Here is a 23429-nt window from a genome sequence, read left to right on the forward strand (position 1 = left end):
CGCTCCTGGAGTGAGACTGACCCTCTGCCTGGACCCACAACGGGAAACTCGTGGGATGGCTCCCCTGGGGCTGGAGACAGCCTTGCACTGGCCTTTCTGGAAAGCCCACAATCATTTTCCCTGGAAGAACGAGAGGCTGTGCCAGTTCGCCTGCACTTTGTTACGGCTGAGAACGATAAGATGCTTCCAGAGCGTTGCGTTACAATAGATGTGCCTTCAGTTCATGGATTTATCTTCCTCTGCCCTAGATAAAACTCCATTCCTTGGACAAATTAGGTCTGCTTGTCATTCAACACTCTACCTAATGGTCTCAGCTGTGTGTTTCTGCAGTTACTGAAGCTGGAGCATTCCACAGATAGTTCTCATTGATTTGAGAAGTGAGCCAGAATTCTAGTTGTATTTTATCCAAAATGACAATGGGGCAAGTTAATGATGTAATTAGAATTATCAGGACCCTTAAATTTTAAAGGACAGGTTTCAGTGAAGAATGATAACATTTTTAAAGGGGTATGTAACATAACCTGGTGATTTATAAACAGCAAGTGACTTGTGAAGTGAGGCTCTAAACATTTTCTTCTTTAGTTTAGGGAGGCTGATACTGACATGGGCTTAGTTTATGAATCTCTAATGTCATGTTATCAAGATCATCATAGGCTTTCCAGAAGGCAACACTCCCTATCTAAATCCACCCATGGTACTTCAAACTGCAGAGACAACATGAGATATGGATGGCATCATTCGATAAGGTATCCAAAAAGCTTGGCTGTTTCTGACAGACACAGCTTGAAGGAGGAGGCACAGCACCTGAAAGGGGTTGAGAGCTGTGGTTGAGAGCTGTCTGTAAGCTGTGGTGACCACCAAACAACTTCACTGCACAGCTTGTTTAACCTTGTGGGATGAAGTCAAGACCTTAGACCTGCTGTCAGTGAGAAGATCTTTATGCTGAGCTGGGCACAAAGCCTGTAAAATGGGTTAGTCACTCACTTGATTTATTCACTTTGATATCCAGTGATGGCTGTGCTGCTGGATGAATGCAAACCCTGCTGAAGGCAGGGAAATATTCTCCTTTACTTCAGTGGGCTCTCAATACAATCTAACACACAAACCATAAAGGCTCCCTGGATGAAAGATGCTTTGGAAGTGTCAGGTATGACTCTTGTCCCATGCTGTTTACCCTAAATGAGACAGGCAAATAATAAGTATGAAACCTGGGTAGTTGGGCCAATAGAAACTGTCTACAAAGTGATCAGCAAAGCTCAGGTCACTGACGGGCCAGATCAGCAATGAGAAAGGAAAAACCATCTTCTCCTGGGAGAGGAGCCTCTCCTCAGGTCAGGAGAATGGCTGGGGACAGAAGATGAGAGACAATAGCTGGAGACCACAGCCACAGTTTTTGGGAAAGGCTGAAGGACAAAAATCCAAGCCTTGGATTTTCAATTTTCTTCTTAATAAAGAGTACATAGGGTACAAAGAAACATAGAACAAGCTAATTCAGTGCTGGCAAAGATGAATTTGCTTTACAGAACTATCCTTTAAAACTGAATACCTCAAAACTGACCACAGGAAGTAACTGATGTGAAAAACCCCACACAATAAATTGCTCTGCACCTTACTTTCTTCATGGAGGCTTCGGGTCATTAGGCAATTTCTCAGCTGTCTCAGGTGAACACAATTTCATCTGGAGACAGATAATTTTCTAATTCTGAGATAACAGATTTTTTGCATTTTAATACTTCTGAACACACTGACCTCAATTCCCTACTGAGAGCTTCAGACAGAATACAGAAGTTAAAGCTACTGATCTAATACAATCCAATCCAATCCATTTTTGCTTTTAGGGAACATTTACAAAAGCAGAGAAAGAAGCTGAGCAGACAATACACCCATCCTATCTTTAGCTTAGAATACTTTCTCTTTGGTATCATTTTGACTCTCTGCCCAGAAGCCTCAACATAAGCCTCTTGATTGCAAAAGTCACAAGAGAATCAAGTGTTTGAAGAAGGCTATTGAAAAAAGAGAGATGTTTCCTACTGCACTTTTGGGTCATAGTCTAACTTATTAAACTCACCCCCATAAAATTTTACTAAGTTTAAATACGGATTTTTACATTTGGAAAAATGCTGCTTGCAAACAAAGTTAAAAAAACAGAGGGAGAGGAATGATGAATGTAGTATAACCACAGGAAAGCAGAGGTGTTTCCTCTTTCACTGTTCTTAATTAAAATAAAATTTTAAAAACCCACTGAAACTGAGAAGGATTTGTTTATTCCTCTGCTCTCATCAGGGCTGATGGCTCTGGGAAAGGAAAGAGTCAAGGACATGGGGCCCTGCTCACACCCCTTCATTCTGGGCACCCTGGCTAAGCTGCACTTCCCAAGCCCAATGTGAGCAGCATCTCCCTGGGGTGGTCCTGTCCCTACCCATAGGTGACAAAGGAGCTGTCCTCTGACCTAAAACCTTCTTTGGACCAGGAAGTACCTTTCCTTGCACCTTTCCTCCCAGCACCATCCTGTCTGTGCACCCCCTTGGCACAGTCTTGGAACCAGAAGGACTCTGCCCTCTCCTGCCAAATGCTGCAGGACTCAGGGATGTGCAGGAAATCTCACACTTCCCAAACTCTCTTGGGGAGGCTGAAGAGGCTCAAGGAACTTATCTGTAACACATCAGGTTAACAGTGCTGGTATTTCCTCTTCTGGTCCTTTCTGCTCCAAGATGATTTTTGCACTAAAGGCACCTCAGCATCTTGCAGACAGCTACTGAAGCTGCTTCATCTCTGAAGAGTCACACTAGAGGCATTTAGGAAGTTACTGCACCCACATAAATACTCTCCCTGCCACTGTCCCCACAGCGACCTTGGGCTGTGTCACCTCCTTCCCAGTCCATCACAGCCACCTCAACCATCAGCTCTGAACTGAGCCAACTGATGGACAGTTTACCTTTATTCTGCAGCTCCTGATAACCTTCAAGGGACAAGCAGACATGAATAACCTTAAACAGCATCCCAAATTAGTTCTCAAAGAGTGAGTCCCATCCTTCTGCAGTTCTCCTGAGCTGCTCCAGACGGAGCTGAATTCCCTGGCCTCCAGCATTCACATGGGTGTTGATTCTTGCAGTCCCATTTCTGATCTTTTTCTCCATTCTATGGGGTATTTCAAGGATGTGGTAACAGTATCAGCTTCAATTCTTATCAGCCCTCTAAAGAGCTGGGCCTGCAGCAGGAGATCATGGAAGAAGGGACACCCTCTAAAATCACTGTGGCACTCTTGTCCCAAGACTGGCATGGGTACCTGCCCTGAACTGCAACAGACTCAGCAAATGATAAATCCCTGTGCCTACATTTAATGTCTCCAGAGAGAGATCCCATGGGGAATCTTTCATGTGTAATATCTGAGTCAGGCTAATCTAATTTGGTAACCAAATAGCAAAAACTCTCCATGACAGACAGTCTTTCATCCTTGCAAAAAACCACAGAGAACAAACTCTGGAATGACCCCAACTGGCAAAACCTGACTTGAATAGGGAGTTTATTTTACATTTTAATTTTCTATTTTGTTCTGCTTGCAGTTAAAATAAATGGCATAGAGCTGGTTTATAAAAACACTACCAAACAAAAAAACTCTTTACCCAACAGTACTGCACAATATTTAGAGTTCTGCAGGGACCAGTATACAGAGAGGGATTTTAATTTTCCATGGCCTGTAAGCGTTATAATCTCCATCAACTGTGTGCACCCTGGGACCATGACTAACACCAGTGCTTGAACTCTGACTGGTTGTTGGCTTCTTTCTTCTGTCTTTAACACTGTTTTGAAACTCACACTTAATCCAATAATTTGCAGGAATAAAGAAGTTTTTACACCAAACGGTTCCTCTCAAGTCTAGCCCACAGGTCTGTTATAGGACAATGTGTCAATAAATCAGAGGTGTCTGTGAGTCCATGCAACTGCTATGAAGGACCACAACATCTTAGGGATAAAGGCTTTACTTATTAGGAGAAATTACACTGGTGGAGATTAAAAGGTGACACAGAACATTCAGAGACCAGGACTGTCTTTATGGGTTTGACTACTAGCAGTCCTTTCACAGCATCCACAGCAAATATTCCACTGTATCTTGCTTGTTTATTCCTTGTTTATCGTGTGTGCTGTGCCTCAAAATTTCAGGAATAGCTACAACCACTGACTTCTTCAGCTCCTCTAAAGTCATGAGCTCTCTACCTTTTCCAACTCATATTCTCTATCTTTAAAGACATATTCCTACTCAAGTTGCTTTCTCCCCTTACTTTTCAATGCAAGGCTGACCAGAATGAACAGCTCTGGCAGCTTTTGTATGACACACTTTTGTGTTTCAGTGCTGCCACGTTAACCACCCTGGTATGTCCTGCTCAGTCATACTAAAACAATGCTTCATTTTCTAGGACTGAGTTAACTGGGACACCAAAGGGGTTTTATCCCATGTTGGGGCCCCACTTGCCTGCCCAGGTATTCTGCTGAGAAAAAAGTGACCCACAGAGCCCTGTGCAACCCAAGACAGTGATGGCAAGATAAAAATGTCTGCCCCAATCCACAGACTGACCTTACCTCGTCTCAGCTCTCTCTGGAAGTCACACAGCTCTCCTTGATTTCCATTTGCTAATGGTGGACTGCTATCATGATTTAATTCTTTCACTGCCAAGACACATACAACACTGTGGCTGTCAAATTTACACAGGTTTGCCCCAGGTGCCCTGAAACTGGAATCTGAGAATATTGATCCCAAAAAGAGGAGATGGAGATGACATCCAAAGACCAAGTTTTCATAGAATTAACTAGAAAGGAGAAAGAGGAATCTCAGTTTGACATGAAGCATCAAACTGCTCTGGAAAGCAGATTTCTGCTCCCTTGAGAGTTTTTAATAGCTTTGGACAACTAAGATAAACAGAGACTGAAGGGCTGTCTGAGACACACACAAAATTATTGAATTATGACATGTTTGAGAGGTTATTTACTTTATAGAGTATTTACATAAGGTCTACTTCCTCTTCATATATAAGCTCAAACATTACAAAGATTCCCCCTCCACCCTTAATGAGGAGTCTGCATTCAACAGTCCCAACATCCAGAATTAACCTTTTTTCAAGAACATCCCTTGGAAAGTTTTCCAGGCAGTCCATTCCTTGCTCCTAGTAACAAGCAATAGGACAAGAGGAAACAGCCTCAAGTGGCACCAGGGGAGGTTTGGGTTGGACGTAGGAAAAATTTATTAATCCAAAGGGCTGTCAAGCATTGGAACAGGCTGCTCAGAGCAGTGTTGGAGTCACCATCCCAGGAGGTATTTAAAAGATGTGTGGATGTGGTGCTTGGGCACACGGTTTAGCTGTGGACTTGGCAGTGCTGGCTTAGCAGTTAACTCAATGATCTTGGAGGTCTTTTTGAACCTAAACCATTCTATGATTCCCCAGAGCCTGAGCAAAACCAGGGAAATTCCACTCTCTCATCAGGAAAATGAGGCACGTGTGGAAAGAAAACTAAAAGGAAGAGGGGAAAGAGGAATCAGAATACGAAGTGATGACTGGGATATTGCTATTAAAGCAGCTGATTTTTCCTCAATTCTCTGGCCCATCTGGAACAATTCTGCTCACCTGAGAAGTGTCATGGTTGAATATCACAGCATTCAGGTCTCCACAGTTGTAGTGCTTGATGAGATCCTCAGTGGTGTAAGGGGCCTGCAAACTCCCTGCTCGAAGGCTTTCGTGTTGGAGCAGAGTTTGGTTTAGAGCAAACAGCACCTGCAGAAACACAGCCAGGAAAAGGAAGTTAAAGATAGTAGGAATCAAAACAACAAGGACTAAAGGACAAAACTTTGAAAGACCTTCCTGCACCTGAAGTCCATTCCTTTATCCCAGCAACAAGGCCCACAGCAACAAGGGATGGTCTTTAGGCATTCCCAAATGGAAAAGCATTCAGGTGCAAGACCCTATAATATTCTCCACAGAGTATAACTTTACACAGATACATATTGCTCAGAGGTCACAGTCTCAGAACTCTGGGGCTCTCTGTGCTGGTTAATTTACTTCATGACAGACACTGGAATGGAAACTCCCCTGAATGAGGAAAGGTCTAGTGCTTCTGACTGTTTCCTGTACCCTAGTTTAAATCCAAACCCCAAACTCAGTTGACAGGTTTTTGAGAAAAAAATCAAAATCTTCTGAACTTCTGAAGTCAAAGGTGTTGTATGGGAACTTGTGCATGCTTGTAATAACAGAAACTTTAGGAAATTTATTACTAGTCTCCCTCCTTTTGTCTTTCCTCCTTCACCCACCCATTTGCAAAGTGAGAACAGAGAAAGAGATCTGTAACACTGTCCCAAAAGACTGGTCCACTATCCCCATCCCAAACCTAAAAATAACCCCAAAAAAGCGGAAGCACTATTTACTGTCTAATTTTGGGTAACCAAAAAAAAAAAAAAGGTCCTTAAATATTTTTTTTAAGTCCTTAATTTTTTTCCCCTTGAATTACCAAACAAAGCCTAAAAAACCCCAAGCAAACAAAGAAAAAGACCCCCACCACAATTTTAAAGTCCTTAATTTTTTTCCCCTTGAATTAGCAAACAAGCCTTAAAAAACCCAAGCAAACAAAGAAAAAGACCCCCACCACAAAAAACCCTCCACACCTCCTCAACAACAACAACAACAACAAAAAAAACAAATTAAAAAAGGACCACAAAATTTCACATGAACTACCAAAAATCTTTTTAGATTTGTGACAGACTGTGGGAGTAATATATATCAGTTATTGAACCACCAAGTCTGGGCTTTACATGTTCTGCTTTCCAAGAACCTTCTGAAGAAACTCAATAAAAAGTAGATTAATAAATCAGAAGAACAGCAGTGAAGACTTTTGTCATGAATTATATAAATAAATAAACACACTTTTCCTAAAACTAAGTGGAATGTGGTGACAAAGAGTGAATGCATAGAATGGTGACAAAAGTCTGTGAATGCAGACTTCTGAAAAATTATATTGGGGTGTCATTTTTCACGAAAAGACTCCTGCACCCCTCAGTCTCATATTTCACCACTCTTTAAGCTTTTCTCATTTATAACAGCAGTGCCCCATCCTTCCCAGAGAATAACAACAATCTCAAAATCTAGGCAAGGTAATTCCTGCTGAGTTTCAGTCTAGGACCTGAATTCTTACCTTCTTAAATTTTAGCAACTGAACCCACTTCAAGGAGTGAACCCAAGAGGAGTTTAAATCAGCAATTTACATATGTATTTGCAGGATGAAAGTTTCTCTTAGTTTAAAATCATGATTCCCATTGAAGTTTATCTGAAGGTGAAGGAGAGGAAGTTGCAAAATCTCATGTATATAAAAAAAGGGTATTGGATATTTAATTGTCAATAATAACATCAATAATGTTAGTAATTTTAATAATAACAAAGGGTCATTATTAATTGAGGCATTATTTTATTGAGGCACTAACAGCCTCAATAAAAAGCTGTTACATGCTAACTAACATACACAAACTGGGTTGAGGAAAAGCAAATGCTAGTTTTTAATTTACATTTAAAAAAAAAAAAGATGTCTTTCAACTGAACCTGTCATACCTCAATTTGGCGATCAGTTCCCCATTAAGAGCCAAGCCTAAAAGATTTCCTTGCCTAGATCTAAGGGTCTCTTCAGGCTTTTCTACAAAGAGATCAAGCTTTCCCAGGACCACGGCTTGAAGTTAAGCATCTTCCTAACTCGGTTTTTCTCTAATTTAAAAAATATGCAAAAGACACAGTTTGAAAAATTTCTAACGTTTGAAAGAATCTGAGCTTTTTCTTCTTCCCCTAAGGGCTACAGCTCAAAGAGGAAATGGTTCATCCCAGGATTTCCTGGGGATTCTAAACATTTTGACTAATAAAAATAAAAGCTTAGAAAAACATTGACAGGAAAAATGAGAGCAGAGGTTTTCCCAAAATGCTTTTAGCAAAATCCTTCTCATTTTTGATTTTTTAAACAATGGATATTACTGGATTTTTATATACAAAAATATGTATACACACAGGCACACACACATATACAAACCACCAACAAGCCCTGAGGCAAGACCGTGTGTTTTATGATAAAATATTAAGAAGGCAATAAACAAATCCTTACTTACTTTAACTTTACTCCCAATGCTCTCCCCCACCCTTTTTTTTTTTTTTTTTTTTATTCTGGGGAAACCAGTCCTGTGCATTAATGCTGTGTCTTTCTTCTGTGAATAAGTTTGGAACCTATTACATTATTTCAGTCACATTTACAGTAGGCTAAAGATCTTGAAGAAAATTGTCTATGTATTCCTCAAAAATCATCCTGCAGAGTAGTTTACTGTATGAGTTCACATCTTATAAGACACCAAAGACTCCAAATGAGAGAGAATGAATTATTTTGCAGTTTTTGGCAGATGGCCCCCCATGATTTCATTGGTGCCAGGACATTAATTTCTCTGCTTGCTGCCTCAGAGCAGCTTTAGGACCTGGAGGCCACCAGCTGAACCCATCCACCATGCTGCTGTCATTGTGGGGAGCTCAGCACTGCCCCAAAAGCTACTCCAGAGATTTTATTTCAGAAGGAAAGTTAAAATCAGAAACTTGAACACTTGAATATGTAATTAACTGATTTCTAGAAGAATTTCTAGAATTTTCTGATTTCTTGCTTAATCAAGCCATAACAACCATGGATTTTGGTCGGGTGGCTCAAAACAAATTTAAAGAGAATTGGGGTCTCATCACAGTTGTCTGCTTCCTGGCTGGATTTGTAGACCATTTCTTTCAGAGTCAGGTTAAAGCCAGCTTACAACCCAAATTTATTTTTCCTTACTGTTCAGATAGTGCCACAAAAACAACGCTGTTTCCTTCCCTTCTCTCTATCTTAATATCACTGACCCCACGACCCCCAGCCTAATCCTCTATCTGAGTTAAATCTCCCAGAGCTGCCTGAGATTACTGAACTGATGAGTTCAAAATAAACACACTTAGAGTGACTGCCTATACACAGTCCCACCTAATAAACAGAGCAGACGGGATTTGTTCTGGGAAGCAATGGGAAGTTATGACTTTGGCTCTTGGGAAGTGCATTTTTATTCGCACAATTTATGGTCCTCACCCTGGTGTGCTTTGAAGACATTTTTGCATGTCTGTCTCTGGCCCCACCGCTTTGACTGACCAGCCTTTTAATCTGGGTGGTGTCATTCTCCCAACACAGAGATTTTATTTGGAGACAACAGTTCAGCCCTCAGGGCAGTCCTGTTTTACTGTCAGTGGGAGTGGGTCCCACTAGTCCTACACAGTCCCAGACCTTTTTGGAGTTGTTTTCCACAGCCTTTGGACCTCTCAAGGAAAATGAGCTGGGCCAGTGAAGGCCTTTGGTAACAGCTTTACTGATCACCTTGACACTCAAACAGATATTCCCCCTCTCTGTGCTTCTGGATTACAGAGCCAGGAGTCACACAAGAACAGAAGGAATGGGTTACAAAAGCAAACCTCCCATATAAATCAACTTGAATGTTTATGGTGTTTAACTTTCACCGTCAAAAAGATAAAGGATTATAAAACTTCTAAACCACGCATAAAAGAAGCAGGCACAACTGCAGTGGGTCCTAAGATGTTGAGGCTGGCACTGCCCAGAAGTGTTGCTATCAGCAGTTGTCCTTGGGACAGTTTGAATAATGTTCTGCAAACACACTGGTGAGGTTGGAGGTTTGATATTATGTGATAATTTAATGAGTTGGATTTTAGGGAAGTAAACCTAAACTACAGAAACAGACCTAGAGAACCACTGCCACCTTTTTAAAGAGGGAGGAGAAGTGAATAAATGTGTGTTTGAAATGGATTTAGGAACACTTCAGCCTTTCCATTAGAAATAATTTTCTTCATTGAACTTGGGAATAAAGCTGGATGAAAATGCCATTTGTTCCAAGGTACTCCCACACCCATTCACATATTGTGTTTTATTGTGCCAGGCCAGCAGCTTCAAACGGCATTTGAAGGCTCCTGAAGGCCAGCACCATGCTAGTGCTGTATGTGATAGCTGAGGAGGAGAAATCACAGCCTCTGAGCCAGAGATTTCACCTTACCCATATTCTGTACATTTGTCTCTAGCTGAAGAGCATAAGAAGGTCCAGAAAACAAACACCAAGCTAACCCTCATTAAATACATTATAATGCCTGGTTATGTCAGCGGTGAACAGGTGGACTTGTCCACCTGTGGAATCAAGTGGAAAGGTTGCCAGGTCCACCTCTTCTATTTTACTAACTAAAGCCCCAAATAATGCCACAATTGGGAAAAAAAGCTCTGTGGGAACATCTAATAAGCAGCTGTAAAATAAGACAAGTAAACCTTATTCACAGATAAAATGCTTGAGTGGTCCCAAACCTTCCTATGAAATATATTGCTAATAAAACAGACAACAAATTCAGGAATTACAATACAAGAAACACATTTTTTGTTAAGCTTAAGACAAATTGGAACAGTGTTCTTCTGGTGTGTTTGCTATACAGGAGACCTGAAGATGAAAGACAGCTCTAGGAAAACTCTCAGGCCAAGCTTTGCATTCACAGGACTCCAGTAGCTGGAATTACAGGATGACCCCTGCACAGACCCATGATTAATAACAATACCACAAAAACAAGTACTTAAATTTCACACTATGATGTCAGCTCTTGAGCAGGCAACTTATTGTTTCCCTTTGCTCTCTCTTTTGGACACGTGCCACCACAATGCAAACACTAAATAAGCATTACTGGAAGTGTTTGAGTGACTATATCCTGTCAATGTCAAGACTGCAATTCCAGAAAAGAAATACCCACTCTCCTACTTGGTTCAAAACAAACTGCAACATAAATATTGAGATATATACAGTTCTGCAGGGGTTCTCCTTTCTTAGTTATCCTAATCTGTGATCAAACAGAAAATCAAATATACAGTTTCAGGTCAAAATAGCTACTTGGGGAAAAAATAGAAGAAAGAAAAATGCAAGTCCTTGATTTTCCAGATTAATGAAAAGCAATAAAAGTGCTTGCCCAAATCTGTTCAGTTCCATTGGTTTCCAGAAGACGGGTTTCCCCTTTCCTTGAATCTCTTGTGCTATTGCTAGGAATTAGTGAGCTGTGAAACTCACCTAATGAGGTCAGCATCAGGAAATAGCTCTGGAAAAACAGGTCCTGGGGGATCTACTAAAGGACTCCCCCAGTGTCCAAACGAAATCCTGGATGCATTGGCACATTGTACAGTCAGGGCTGTGGGAGGAACGTGCCCAGTTTTGTTGTTGTTTTTCCTATAAAGGGACAGCTAAGGAAAGTGAAACTATTAACTCATCCACTGGAATTTCTACTCACAAACCGTGCTCCCTGTTAAAGCTGCTCATAAAAGCCTTTCGGCTAGTTAGTTCCATATGTTCCCCAAATCCGCAGTTATTGCTTCTGAAAGGCAGGAGTAGTTAACAGTCTGCGGCTTGGCACTGACCAGGGAGACCTAGGGACCTTGCTTTCCCCCTCCCTTTCAAACTGCCAATTAACCAGTTTAATAAACCAGTTTGAATCTGGCTGAGTGCTTGGAGAAAACCAAACCACCACCCATCCTAGGGCTCACCCATGACAGTGACACGGGGGTACAGCCCAGAGCAGAGCAGTCACGCTACTGATGCCCAGCCACTGGACTGAGATTGGTTTTCTTGATGCTGGGAAAGCTGCAGGGACATTGAGGCCCCAGTTTTCAGCCCTGTATGCCCAAAGCTCCAGCTCAAGTTGACTCCAACAGCTTGACTTTAGCCTCCTGACTTTTTTCCTTATGCAGACATCCCATGATGAACTTGCACAGGTGAAAGTAATTTTATTTTTTATTTTATTTTTGCTGTGTTTTGATTGAATCAATAACCAACAGAAAATTTCTATACATTAAATACTGCAGAGTGCATGAGAACCCCATTCTCTCAGCCTTAAGTTCCCCAAGACAGAAAAGGAGTCCCCTAGTTGATGACATTTCCTGGACTGACCCTCCTACACTACTGCTTCTGCTCCAAGTTCCTGTCTTCAGTAGGGCTGGGGCAGGCACAGGGTTCAGTGAGACCCTGGAGAGCAGCAGTTTGGGGGTCTGGTGGGTTATGTGTTAGGACAGGCAAGACAACAACAGTTTGGGTTCTTGATGCATGTCTTCTCTTGCACAAGGTCATTAAGACAACAAAGACATGGAATTAATTTCTGTCCTGAAAGCACTTTTAAAACTTATACTATAATACACTATAAATACCACATGCACTCTAAATAGGTCAATAAAACCCAAATAAAGATCTTAAATATGTAACCTGAAGTCAGCAGCAGCTGCAGCAAAGGCAGTATTGGAATGAGGGTAAGATCTGAAAACTTTTCTTCTAGTGGCAGTGACCTCTTTTACTTGCTAAAGGTACTTAGAGTTCCAGATTAACATAGAAGAAGGGGTGAGGGGAAAGAGCTTTGATATGGAATTTCCATCCTTTCCCCTTTTGTGAACCAGCACACTGATGGAAGGATGTTTCAATGCCCTCTCCACATCATCAGCAGGGTCTCTTTTGCCAGTACTCAGCTTGATGTCCAACCAGTCACAGTGTGAGTGAGCAGTGACTCTGTAGGATAACTCTGCTTTGGTCAATGCCCACATTCAAGCTTAGGGAAATAAATTAAGAAACAACAGGAAGACAGATTTGCATTTTAATCAGAACTGAAACTCTGGAAGTGACAGAATTACTTGTGTTAAATTTGCAATCTAAATAAAGGACTTGTGTGGATTTTGTGTGCAGGATTTACTTGCATCCAGTATTTCTGCATTGGTCTCGTTTCTCAGCTGTGCTAAGCTCAGAATATTAACTTTCATGAGCAAACCTATCTAAAAGGCTAAATATTTTCACCAAATGAGTTACACTCTGAGCAGTCTAGTTCTGCAAATGGTTTTACAAAGAAGTGCAATAAATTCCAGTAACCAACACCTGCCCAGCAGTGATGGCTTGCAGGTCTGAGTGTCACTGTTTAGACTTCTGCACTGGAGTCTTAGATCATGTAAATAAAAAAGTAAACAGTAAGATCAGTTCATTCTTCTGGCATGAGAGAGCACTCTCCCTTCTTGAAGGAAGGTTGAACTCGGAGCGGCTCTAAAGCATATTCCTCCTTCCTAGAACTCACCTCAGCTATTCAGTTATGTGACTTAAAGAAAGGACATACTAGACAACAAAATACTGCATATGAAATGTTGACCGGTAACCTAAAAATCCCATCAATTTTAATCAAGTCAGACATGATGGAGTAACTTGCTTCAGCTTCTTTCTTTACACCCTTCATGTTAATTTATGACAAAGCAGTAACGGGGCTTCCAGGGCTGAGTAGCTGGCAACTGGGTTTGATTTTAAACAACCCATAAAATATATCAGAAAGACCACTGTGAGGGCAAAAGGCTGGAGTGCTCAACTGGTGTGAATGGACCCAACTCCAATAATGGAAAGGAGATGGACTGTGTGACACTGGATATCTAAAGCAGCACCTGGATCATGTGAAACCCACAGGCACAGAGGAAGGCAGAGACATTTCTCACCCAGACAAAGCAGGCAGTGTTCCAGTGGGACAAAATGGACAGGGCCCTGCTGCCTATCTGGTGCTGCCCATCTGGTGCTGCCCTGGGCTGGCTGCCAGCCTGGCTCCTGCACACCTCTGGGTCCCCACAATTTCTCCCTGTGCCACCACCCCAGCAGCCTTGTTTGGCCTCCAGCTCCACTTTACCATTCCTGTTCTCGGGGTATCTCATCACTTGCAAGTCAAGAGCAAACCCCCTGTATTCAGAAAGCCCAAATGCTGCCTCAGTGTCAGGGAAGCCCACCCCACACACCCCCCATGTAATACAAGAGCTCTGTGGGCACTGGAAGTTTGTGAGGAGGTTTCTGGAGAAGAGCAGTGTTCCAGCAGAGGTGCCGCAGCGTCTGCTGCACGTTGCTCAAAGGTGTCATTGAAACAAGAACAGTCAGCTCAGATAAGCCCAATATCCCCAAAAGTGTCTGGTAGCAGATACTTTGGGAAAGCATGTAAGAAACGAGGTGAGCAGAGTGTGAACTTTTCTCAGACAACACTTCCCATCTTCTGGAAATCTGCCAGTTGGGGACCTTGTGGATGAAAATACCTCTTCTCCTATCACTCCTTCCCAGCCACCTCCCTGCTCCCCATGCCTTCACCTCAAAATTATCCCCGTGCTTGGCTGCACCACTCTTCTGAAGAGCAGCCATCTGCCTGCTCTGCGCAGAGAGGAGCTCTCAGCCTGCTGCTTTGCTCAGCAATTTCACTCCCAAATGGAAGCTGGCAGGACGCCTGAAGGGCAGCACCCACGATCACTTTCCTCCACCTTAAATGGGCACATTGTCCCTTCACCTTCAGAGGGGGCACATGAAATCCTTCCCAAGAACCTGAAACCACGTTTGCGCTTGGCTCACAAGTAAAATTGTTACTGCGCCCTTCTGGGGTTTCGATTTTTCTTTTTTTGTCTCCACTGTAACAGAAGGAATGTGGGAACATGCCCTGAGTGGAGCGGACCAGTTGGCCCCGGTGACGAGTGAGCTGCAATGAAAGGGGCACCCTCATGGAAAAAAGCAAAGCTCTGGGGTGGTTTGGGGAACTCCCAGCTTTAGACACCCAGCCTGAGACATTTTTTTTTTTAAAGTCTACTTTCATGATATGCTAAGCATCCACCCACTGAAAAATGCAACCTGTCCTGGGTATATTTAATTTGGGGTTTATTCATATTACTGCTTAATTTTGAACTGTTGCTTTTTAATTACCAGCTGAAGCTACATAGTAAAATGGACTAGCCCCACAGGCATGTTTTTCTTTCTATTATATTACAGTGAGGCAGCAGATTAACTCCTTCAGCCATCCCAGCTTAACACCTCACGATGCCAGCACGGCCCCTTTCCAAACTGCTGCTCCTGCAGCAGGAATGGCTGGAGGGGACACAGATCTTTCTGTCCTGAATTTTCAACTCCCAGCCTGGGGTATCAGCACAAGCAGGTGCCAATTTCAATATACATCTATCCTGGAGAGTAAATCACAGCCCGTCAGGAAGGGGAGCACTTTTCAGGGAGCCAGATGGAGCTGCAACTTCTGGCCAAGGACAAGCACTTTGAGGCAACAACTGTCTCAGCTTTCTAGTCTCCACATGAGCACCACTGAGTTAACAGCTGTAGAAAAGGGAATGTTTCCTAAGCCTGAAGGAGGCTGAATCTTCATGAGGTCCAGCAGGGAAAGGGGAAAAAAATAGAAATGACAATTTAAAACAGCATAAGTAAAGAAAAACTTCAAGAGGAAGCAGGGGCTGAACTCATCACGGATAAGCACTTGTTTTGAACTGTTGTTTTTTCCTTTAGCTTAGCATTATCTCAAGATGAGATAATTTTATTATGCAAGATGTTTCTGCCATAGTGACCAGGGGTACATAGTGACCAAGCATGGAGTACCCCATGTCTCTTAAGAAACACAGGACTTGATCTGGCAGCCACCTGGAGCAAACCTATGCCCTTAGCCAGGACAGATGATGGGATCCCGTCGGTGCCAGCTGTTACAGGGCACAGAGGTCCCTGGGTGGCCTTACCAGGACAGCCCCTCTTTCCTCTTGGGAATCCACAGTTATATCCTCAGGGTTCCAGTGCAGACCTTGTAAAGCACAGGTGATGGGCACTGCTCACCCCTCGTGCTGCCTCCCACCCCCAGAGCTGCTGCATCGAAGCATGGCAATGGCTGAAGCTGGTGCTCCCCTCCAGAGCGTGGCAGCCCTGGTGCAGTCTACATTAAAATTACTCAAAATTCAGTTAGCCAGGGAAGGAAGGTGACCTACCCATCAAATCACAGCAGCTCAAATTTCTAATATCATCTACTTGCAGCCAAGCACTTGCCTTCAAATTAAGCAGAGGCCAAGAATAATTACTTACTATTCACTGAGATATTTACATCAATTATTCAGCAAATAAATTCAGTTAACAAATAGCTTCAAGGAAACCACAATCTACTCACAGTCAAGTTTCCAAGCCAGAAAAAAAAATTATAAAATTAATTATTTGCAACAAACTTCTCTGTTAGCTTTCAAAGTCAGAATGATAAATTCAGACACTATTTTCTACTATATATTGGCTCCCTCAATCTAATGCTCCTGTTTATGAATTATGGGAGGTTATAGCTGTCTCTTGAAAGATAACTATAATTATATTTTTATTATCATTGGAACTAAAAGATCTTTTTGCTTGAAGGTTTTTTAAGCCTAGCCTAAACAGTCTCCACCCCAGTCAGAGAACACCTATGAAATCAGCTACCAGTGAGTATATGCTGCTAAATAACCAAGAAGAGTGTTCTCAGATTCTTCCTCTCCTGGATAGTGCCAGGAACCAGATGCTGCTGCAAAACATTTATTTAAATTGGCAAATTCTGAAGAAAACACTTCATTCAAGTAACAAATTTTCTTTTTTTTCCTTCCAACTAAGAAAGGATGTAGAAGAATATTCTTAGCACAGATTCATATATTATTGAAGGTGGAATATTTCGTCACATAAACAAATACCAAAAAGAGTAACAAATACTGTTTTCAGGCACCATTCTGGTCTATGCACATAGCAGCAAAGAGAATACCTGATAGAGATCTGCCTCAGGTTCACCTTCTGCCCCTCTAGCTGTATCTCCTCACTCCTTACATGCACTCACAGAATTTGAAGCCAAATAAACTCCTTCTTTCCCTTCCTCCTCTTCTTCCTTGCCTGTTTAATACTGATGCTCTGTAAATACACCCACAACTAAGAAATTAAATGCTGCCAACCCCTGAAACACTCCATAAATGTCCAGCAGGTTTTTCCCTTTCCAGCTGTGCTTCACCAGGAAGATTCCCAGAAATCCTACAGCCACCAAAGGCATTGAACATGAAGACACAGCTCAGACAAGTCTTAAAGACCACAAAGGGAGAAAAAGCAACTCCCAAAAGCAAATGTCTTTTCTCTTGCCCTGGAATAATATGGATGGATAACAGCCTTTTGCACAATCATGACAGTGGGGCCAGAGATCAGAGGCTTCAGTCCACTCTTCAACCTCAGGACAGAAGGGAAGATGTCCAAGGAGAAATCCCAAAGCAGTGGTGTGGGTACTGAGCAGAGCACAGAGGATTAGTTCCAGGTTTGACTTCACTTCCTAAGGCTGACTCCAGTGAATACAAGGAGGGTCATCTGGTGTAATTTAGCATTGTCCTGATGATTGACACCCATTGAAATCCTGCCCACACATCCCACAGGAGGAGATGGGTATGGTGCAGGGGGTAGGAAATGAACATCCTCCACATCCTGTGGGGGATCAGCTCATTTTGAGGATAATATCTGATCTGAATTTGTCCCGCTCTGAGTCTTTTTACCTTCCATAAACCAGGTAGGATGGGGAGTAGGTTCAGGTGGCTTTATAGGCTAATTTCCTTGCAGATGGGAGTTTATCAGATTAACATGCCCCAACTATCCTTTACTAATTCACTTGGCAGGGAATTTTGCTCTGGGTTTATACTTTGTGCGTGGGCAGCTATGCTTTCCATTTAATTGTTCCTCAAATTTAAAATATAACTATAAAATTCTAAGAAACGTAGCTTGGATTTTGAGTAGCAAATGTTCTGGACCATTTAAGAGATGAGGTGAAGCTCTGGAATTATTCAGTGTAGATACAAACAATGAACACATCTGAGAAAAATGTCAGAGAGTTTATATAGGGAGGCAAAAATTGAATAGATTGCAAAAGAAGTTGCTCAGGAAACATGGCTTTACTGAGCTCTGGTAACTAGAACTTACTGGATTCAAAGCATTAGGACACAAGCACTACTAAAACAAAGACTTTGTGAAGTCTTGTTTAAATTGCAAATTCTGACTCTTTTTTCTGATGGAGTGACCTCTCCTCTTTGCTTTTAGGAAGCTAAATTACACTTTAGTTTGCCTGTTTTCATCACATTTTGCTTTGGGCACAAATGGCCGAGAGCTCTGCTCTTTCTAAGCTGATAGAAACTGAAAAGGGATTAACCAAAAAGCAATAAACTATTCCCTCCGAATTGTTAGCCCTACATTTTCTTATTAGTGTCTACCCACACTAACTTGAAACTTAGCAATGCTGGTTTTCTCCAGAGCTGTCAGCTGAAATAAGCTGGTTCTGTTCCTTGCAGACTGCATTTGCCAACAATCTTTCTGCTTTCAAAACACGCCCCCTCCACCAAACACAGCAAGACTGTTGCCCTTTCCAGAATTTCCCACAGGTACACTGCAATGTGAAAGAGTGAACAAAACCAGCATGGCATTTTTCAAGCTATTATCATGGGAATGCTTTGTACACAAGAATGTCAGAGTGAAGCCAAGCCTGGTGCAGAGCTCTGAAGGTAGATGGATGAGTGTACGAGCCAGTGACTTGCAGAGATTGCAGACCAGAGCCATTAAAGTCTTGAGAGGAGGGGAAGGACTCCTGATGCAAGAAGATAGTAGGATCTGAAAAGATCCACAAAATCCCTTTCAATTACAATGGAAGTTGCTCAAGAATAGCAATCCCATTGTCTTCTCTCTGGACTTTTCTTAAGAGCATTGGGAATGGCAGAGCAGATGTGCTGTAGCACGGAATGAAGGCTCCAGCCCAGCCCTAGACTTCTTAAGGCCCTTTTGCCAGCCTCTTCTCTAATAAATTTAGATGCTCTGGCACCTGAAAGTTTCCAGATGATACTGCAAGCCAACTATAGAGGATTGACTTAAGTGTCCTTGCCTCTGTTACTCTGCCTGACCAAGAGACCAACTCCTAGCTGCCACTGGCATTCTTCAGAGCTGGGCCTGCTGCCTACTCTGCAATCTTGGGCAGAGTTTGACCCTTTGTATTCACAACTAAATGCTACCAGATGGATGCATCAGTTCAAAGGCTGGTGGAAACAATTAAGATTACAGGAAGCCACGTTTATCCTTCCACCTATGGCACTGAATTAATCATGGCTGATAGGGATCTAAGCAGAGCCCACTCAAGGCTCTGATTTATATCACTACCTGTCAAGAGATGCAGAAGATTGCCCAGTAGCTGCTGAATGCTTTTCTCCCACCCTCTGCCTCTCCTGGGGAGACAAATATAGGCCAGGACATTCCTGCTTTGCTCAGGATGCCATGAAACCTAACCTCCTGTTGACACAAGCATTAGGCCCCAGGACTGTATAACAGGGCACTGACAGGAAGATGTAAGATAGAGCTTCCAAATTTGGCTGGCCACACACAGGCAGGCACTGGGATATGCATGTTCCTGGCTCCCAGGGCCTGCATACCTGTGAGAGAGACTCGGAGGCTGATGGACATCACAGGGCTGATGGAAATCACCAAACCATTTTCAGTCGTGTCTTCTGGCAAATCCAGTGGCTGATGCTGCCTGAGATTCCTATGAATCCTGTTTCCTTCCTAGGTAGCAAAGGCTGGATTTGGTTCTAAACACAGGGAAGATCCAGGTAGTAATGGACAGCTGTGTCCCTATAGTTGCTATTAAAAGGATGACAAAGAAGGAGTGCCAGAACCATCCATACTGGGTGGGACTGGAAGTCTGAGTACCCCCATGTGAATCTGAGTATTGTATTTGTGAGTATTTGTGCTTAAATAAATTATGTGCTTAAATAAATTAAACCCTCAGTGCTCATCTGCCTGTCAGAAGTCCAGTGTCAAGACTGAGAGGGGACTCTCAGTAACTGTGAGCTCAGTGCTTTCTTTGGAAGCAAATCTCCTGAAATCTGAGTGCTCCCTTTCCCAGGGACTCACCGATGAGCACATTTCATGTCAAGCATGAAATGGGAATGCATCTGTTACCATATGCTAAGCTTTTCTCCATCCGTGGGAGGCAAAACAAAGACAAACAAGGAGGCTTGAGTCAACACAAGGGTTAATTTAAGCACTGAGCTTGCTTAAAATAAAAGTTGTCACCAACCAAAAAGAACAAGTAGCCATTGAAGAGAAAACTGTTGAGATTTATGGGCCCCATTCTAGAGACATAAAAGGGGAGTCAATCATCATTTGAAGTTTATTTTTTTAATAAGAGCTCCTCAAATATTCCCCCCACTTCTCATTGCCAGAAATGTAAGCTTGTGGCTGTGAAAAAGTTAAAAATTAGGGGTTTCTTAAGTGGGAGCAGAATGCATGGTCGCTCTGTGTGACCCCAGCTACTCTAACAGCTACTGCTAATTCCCTGTGGAAGCATCAATAGCTTGTGAAATAGACTCCTTTCTTTTCTTGTACAAATTATTCCTTTATATTTTTGAACTTCTGAACCTCCTGGCTTAATAACAACTCCACAAGAAAGAAGGAAAATAATTGAGTGTTTATAACAGCACGCATCCTTTTTTATTATCATCCCAGGCTGTGGCACTTTCAGCTCAGCAAAGCTTTAGTCAAAGCTGCTCTGCAAAACTATTCAGAAATGGGAGGGGGAGAGGGATGGGAAGGACATCTCCTCCTACATAGGAACTGTGGTCAGTGGACATTTTTTAGATTTCTCAAACATACAGTTTCAATATCTTCCACCTACTCCCTAAATTATAACTTACCCACTTCCTACCTGTTTCAGTTACAAACAGAAATTAAAACATTGCTCCAGCCTCACAGCCTGTGAGCTGCAGTACATCAGAATGTGGGTCATAAAAAACTGCAAAACAAAGCAAGACAAAAATCTTAACCCACCCACACATGCAAGAAAAGAAACAAACAAATCAGAGGAAAATAACAGGAATAAACTGTCTTTGGCCTCATTCTTTTTCCAGTTTTGAATGGAAAGCAATGTGACAGTGCTGCAACAGATTACAGTCTATTTATTTTCTCTAACAGATCTACAGTTGGTGGATTCCACTCTACCTCCCAAAAGAGTTACATGGCTTGAATTGAAAAAGGCTAACAGTAGAAAGTATATTTACTCAATAGGAAATGGCCATGCCAGGCTCAGGAAGTCCTCCAGTGGGCCATGCTCAGGCTCATCTTCCTCCAGCAGTTGGTTTAACAAGCACTCAATCACTGAGTCTTACATTCTAGATAATTTGCTGCCCAGTATCATCGCTTTGTTGATTAATATGCTAACTCATAATAATGACAGATTTGTAATAGTACACTTGGCTATTCATATTCTGAACTAGACACTCAGCCAGGGAACAATGCTGTGCCCTTCCAGGTCAGTGGTGCAGCACAACCCAAGCCTTTTATGACAAGATTATGACAAGGCCAGATGAGCATTGTAAGGACTTGGCACATAAAACTGAGCAGCATTTCCTTGAAGAGGCTCAAGAAATGCCACCACCCACACTTCAGCAGAGCCCACTGCTCAGAGACACATCTTCACTCTGCTGTCAGCGAGGACAATTGAAACCTGCTTCACTGGAGCAGCTTCCTATCAATAAAACTCACCTCAGACCAATACTGGCTTGGCTGAAATGGAAATGTGCAAATAAGAGCTCAGTATCCTTGAGGTTTTCAAACATTTGCCTTCCCAGTAGTTATTGACAGGTGATATTATTTTCGGTTTTCACTGGTATAATCCAGTAGTAACTCTTTCAAGCTGATGAATTTGTACAAAGCTCCTCCACTCAGTTGATTACACCATGAAATAAGGAGCTCCTACCTTCTTTGCTATATACTACAAAGATCAAAGGACAAAATGAGAGCTAATATTAACAGTTTCATAATGGATGTTGGAGGTATTTCCTTTGGTCATGTTTACCTAGACATCTTTCCTTTCTCCTTAGTGAGGGTTCTTAAATGTAGCTTCTGAGCCCAGGCTAAACCCTCACTAAATTTTCTCCATAAAATGAGGTCCCCTGCAGCTGGAACATGTGGATGGTGTAGGATTCGAGTGGCAGCCACTGCCTGCTGCTCTCCCTACCACTGGCATTTCAATTGAAGTCCATTTATCACAGGCTTACGGTCAGATCTAACTGTAAGTGAGCCATTCCATGACTGTGATCTAAATTATTTATTACTTCTGAGTAAGTACATTGAGATGGAAAATAAAAATCCAAACCCTAAACCCAAACCAAGAAACAACACTAGAGGGAGGAAGGGAGGAAGGGAGGGAAGAAGGGAGGGAGGGACTGTGATGCACAGGGATGGGAAGGACCCATCTCAGAGGGGAGCTGACTTCAATTAGCGTGGCATTTTCTGTCACAGCATTGCTGCTTTCTGGGCTAAAACCTCAGTCACTGAACAGGAATGGGTCTTTAAATGGTGGACACCTCATTTCTCCCAAGTACGCAAGTGGAGCAACCTTCACACCAATCTTTCCACTTTCTAGCTGAATGAGAAAACTTCCTTTAGCAAATATTTGAATAACTTTTCCTCCTTGTGACACTTAAAACTAAAAAAATAATAGCTATCATTTGTCGGTAACAGTAAGGAAAGAATGTTAAGCAAAAAAAAATCCAAACACAAATAAAAACACAACAAAAGCGGATTGTTCCTCATGGTAAAAATTATTCTTTTAAATTCAGTGGGCTAAAATCCACATAAATGGGATTTTCCATTTTGGTCCAATTTCTGTGTAACTATATGGCAATCCTAAGACTGATTTCTATGGATCTTGGAGCAAGCCCCACATGGAATTCAGCACTCTCTACGTTAGAACAGAAGCTCTACAAAAACACCTTCCCATAGCTCATACTAGGTTTAGGTTTCAGAAGTGTGACTGAGAAGGTTTCCAGCAATACTGAAATTCCCTTCCTGAAGGCCAAAGGGGAAAACCAAACAATTCCAAGTGAAAAAGCTACCAAAGCTGCTGAATCAGCTCTCTATAGACCTCTCCTAGATGCTCCAGCCTAGATCTATACAAGAGTTGTGTCCATAAAACCAACCTCTATTTCCAGCAGCCCACAACAGAAATTGAGATCCCTCATTTATTTTCAATATTGCCTTCTCTCCTGGGTCTATTCCCCTTAGACACTGTCTTCCTCTCTGACCCTTTTTCCAGCTCCCTTTGGGCAGCTAAATAAAAACCTCATTTTATTGATGCAAGGATGCCTCCCAGCTCCTGAGGTTTTGTTCTTGGAGAGCTCCCATTCTTTCTAAGTTCACTTCTGTGCAAGTTTTAATTCCTCTTCTGTGCTGGTTTTGGGGCTATGACTGAACATGTCAAGAGAGTGACCCACAGGCTTTTAGACATTTCTGTCTCTTTGGGTGGGATTTTTGAGGAGTGCTAAGAGCTGGCCTCACAAAGAGCTGAAATCATCCTGAGCTGGTTGAGAAGAATCTGTTTGGGTAAAACCCCAGAGACATCTTTGGGACACTCTACTCACCTTGTTTCTCAATTATAAGCTTGTATAAAAGGCACTACAAAACCCCTGATCCACATAAACCCCACAAGTTGGGATTACCACCACCACCACTCCCAAACAGTATAAAGATGAAACTTTGAAGGCAACTT

At 42.3% G+C, this 23429-nt stretch overlaps 1 protein-coding gene across 1 annotated transcript in view; it reads right to left on the reverse strand.

Annotated features, from left to right (window-relative positions):
* The window catches only part of TRABD2B (TraB domain containing 2B), a 263300-nt gene that overhangs the window by 114632 nt on the left and 125239 nt on the right, over positions 1-23429 (reverse strand). Inside the window, exon 3 of the mRNA XM_039711862.1 lies at positions 5619-5765. Within this exon, the coding sequence (XP_039567796.1) occupies positions 5619-5765 (147 nt within the window). The remainder of the gene's footprint in view (positions 1-5618; positions 5766-23429) is intronic.

Source organism: Passer montanus, unplaced genomic scaffold (assembly GCF_014805655.1).
Source record: "Passer montanus isolate IOZ18808 unplaced genomic scaffold, ASM1480565v1 scaffold25, whole genome shotgun sequence".
NCBI lineage: Eukaryota > Metazoa > Chordata > Aves > Passeriformes > Passeridae > Passer > Passer montanus.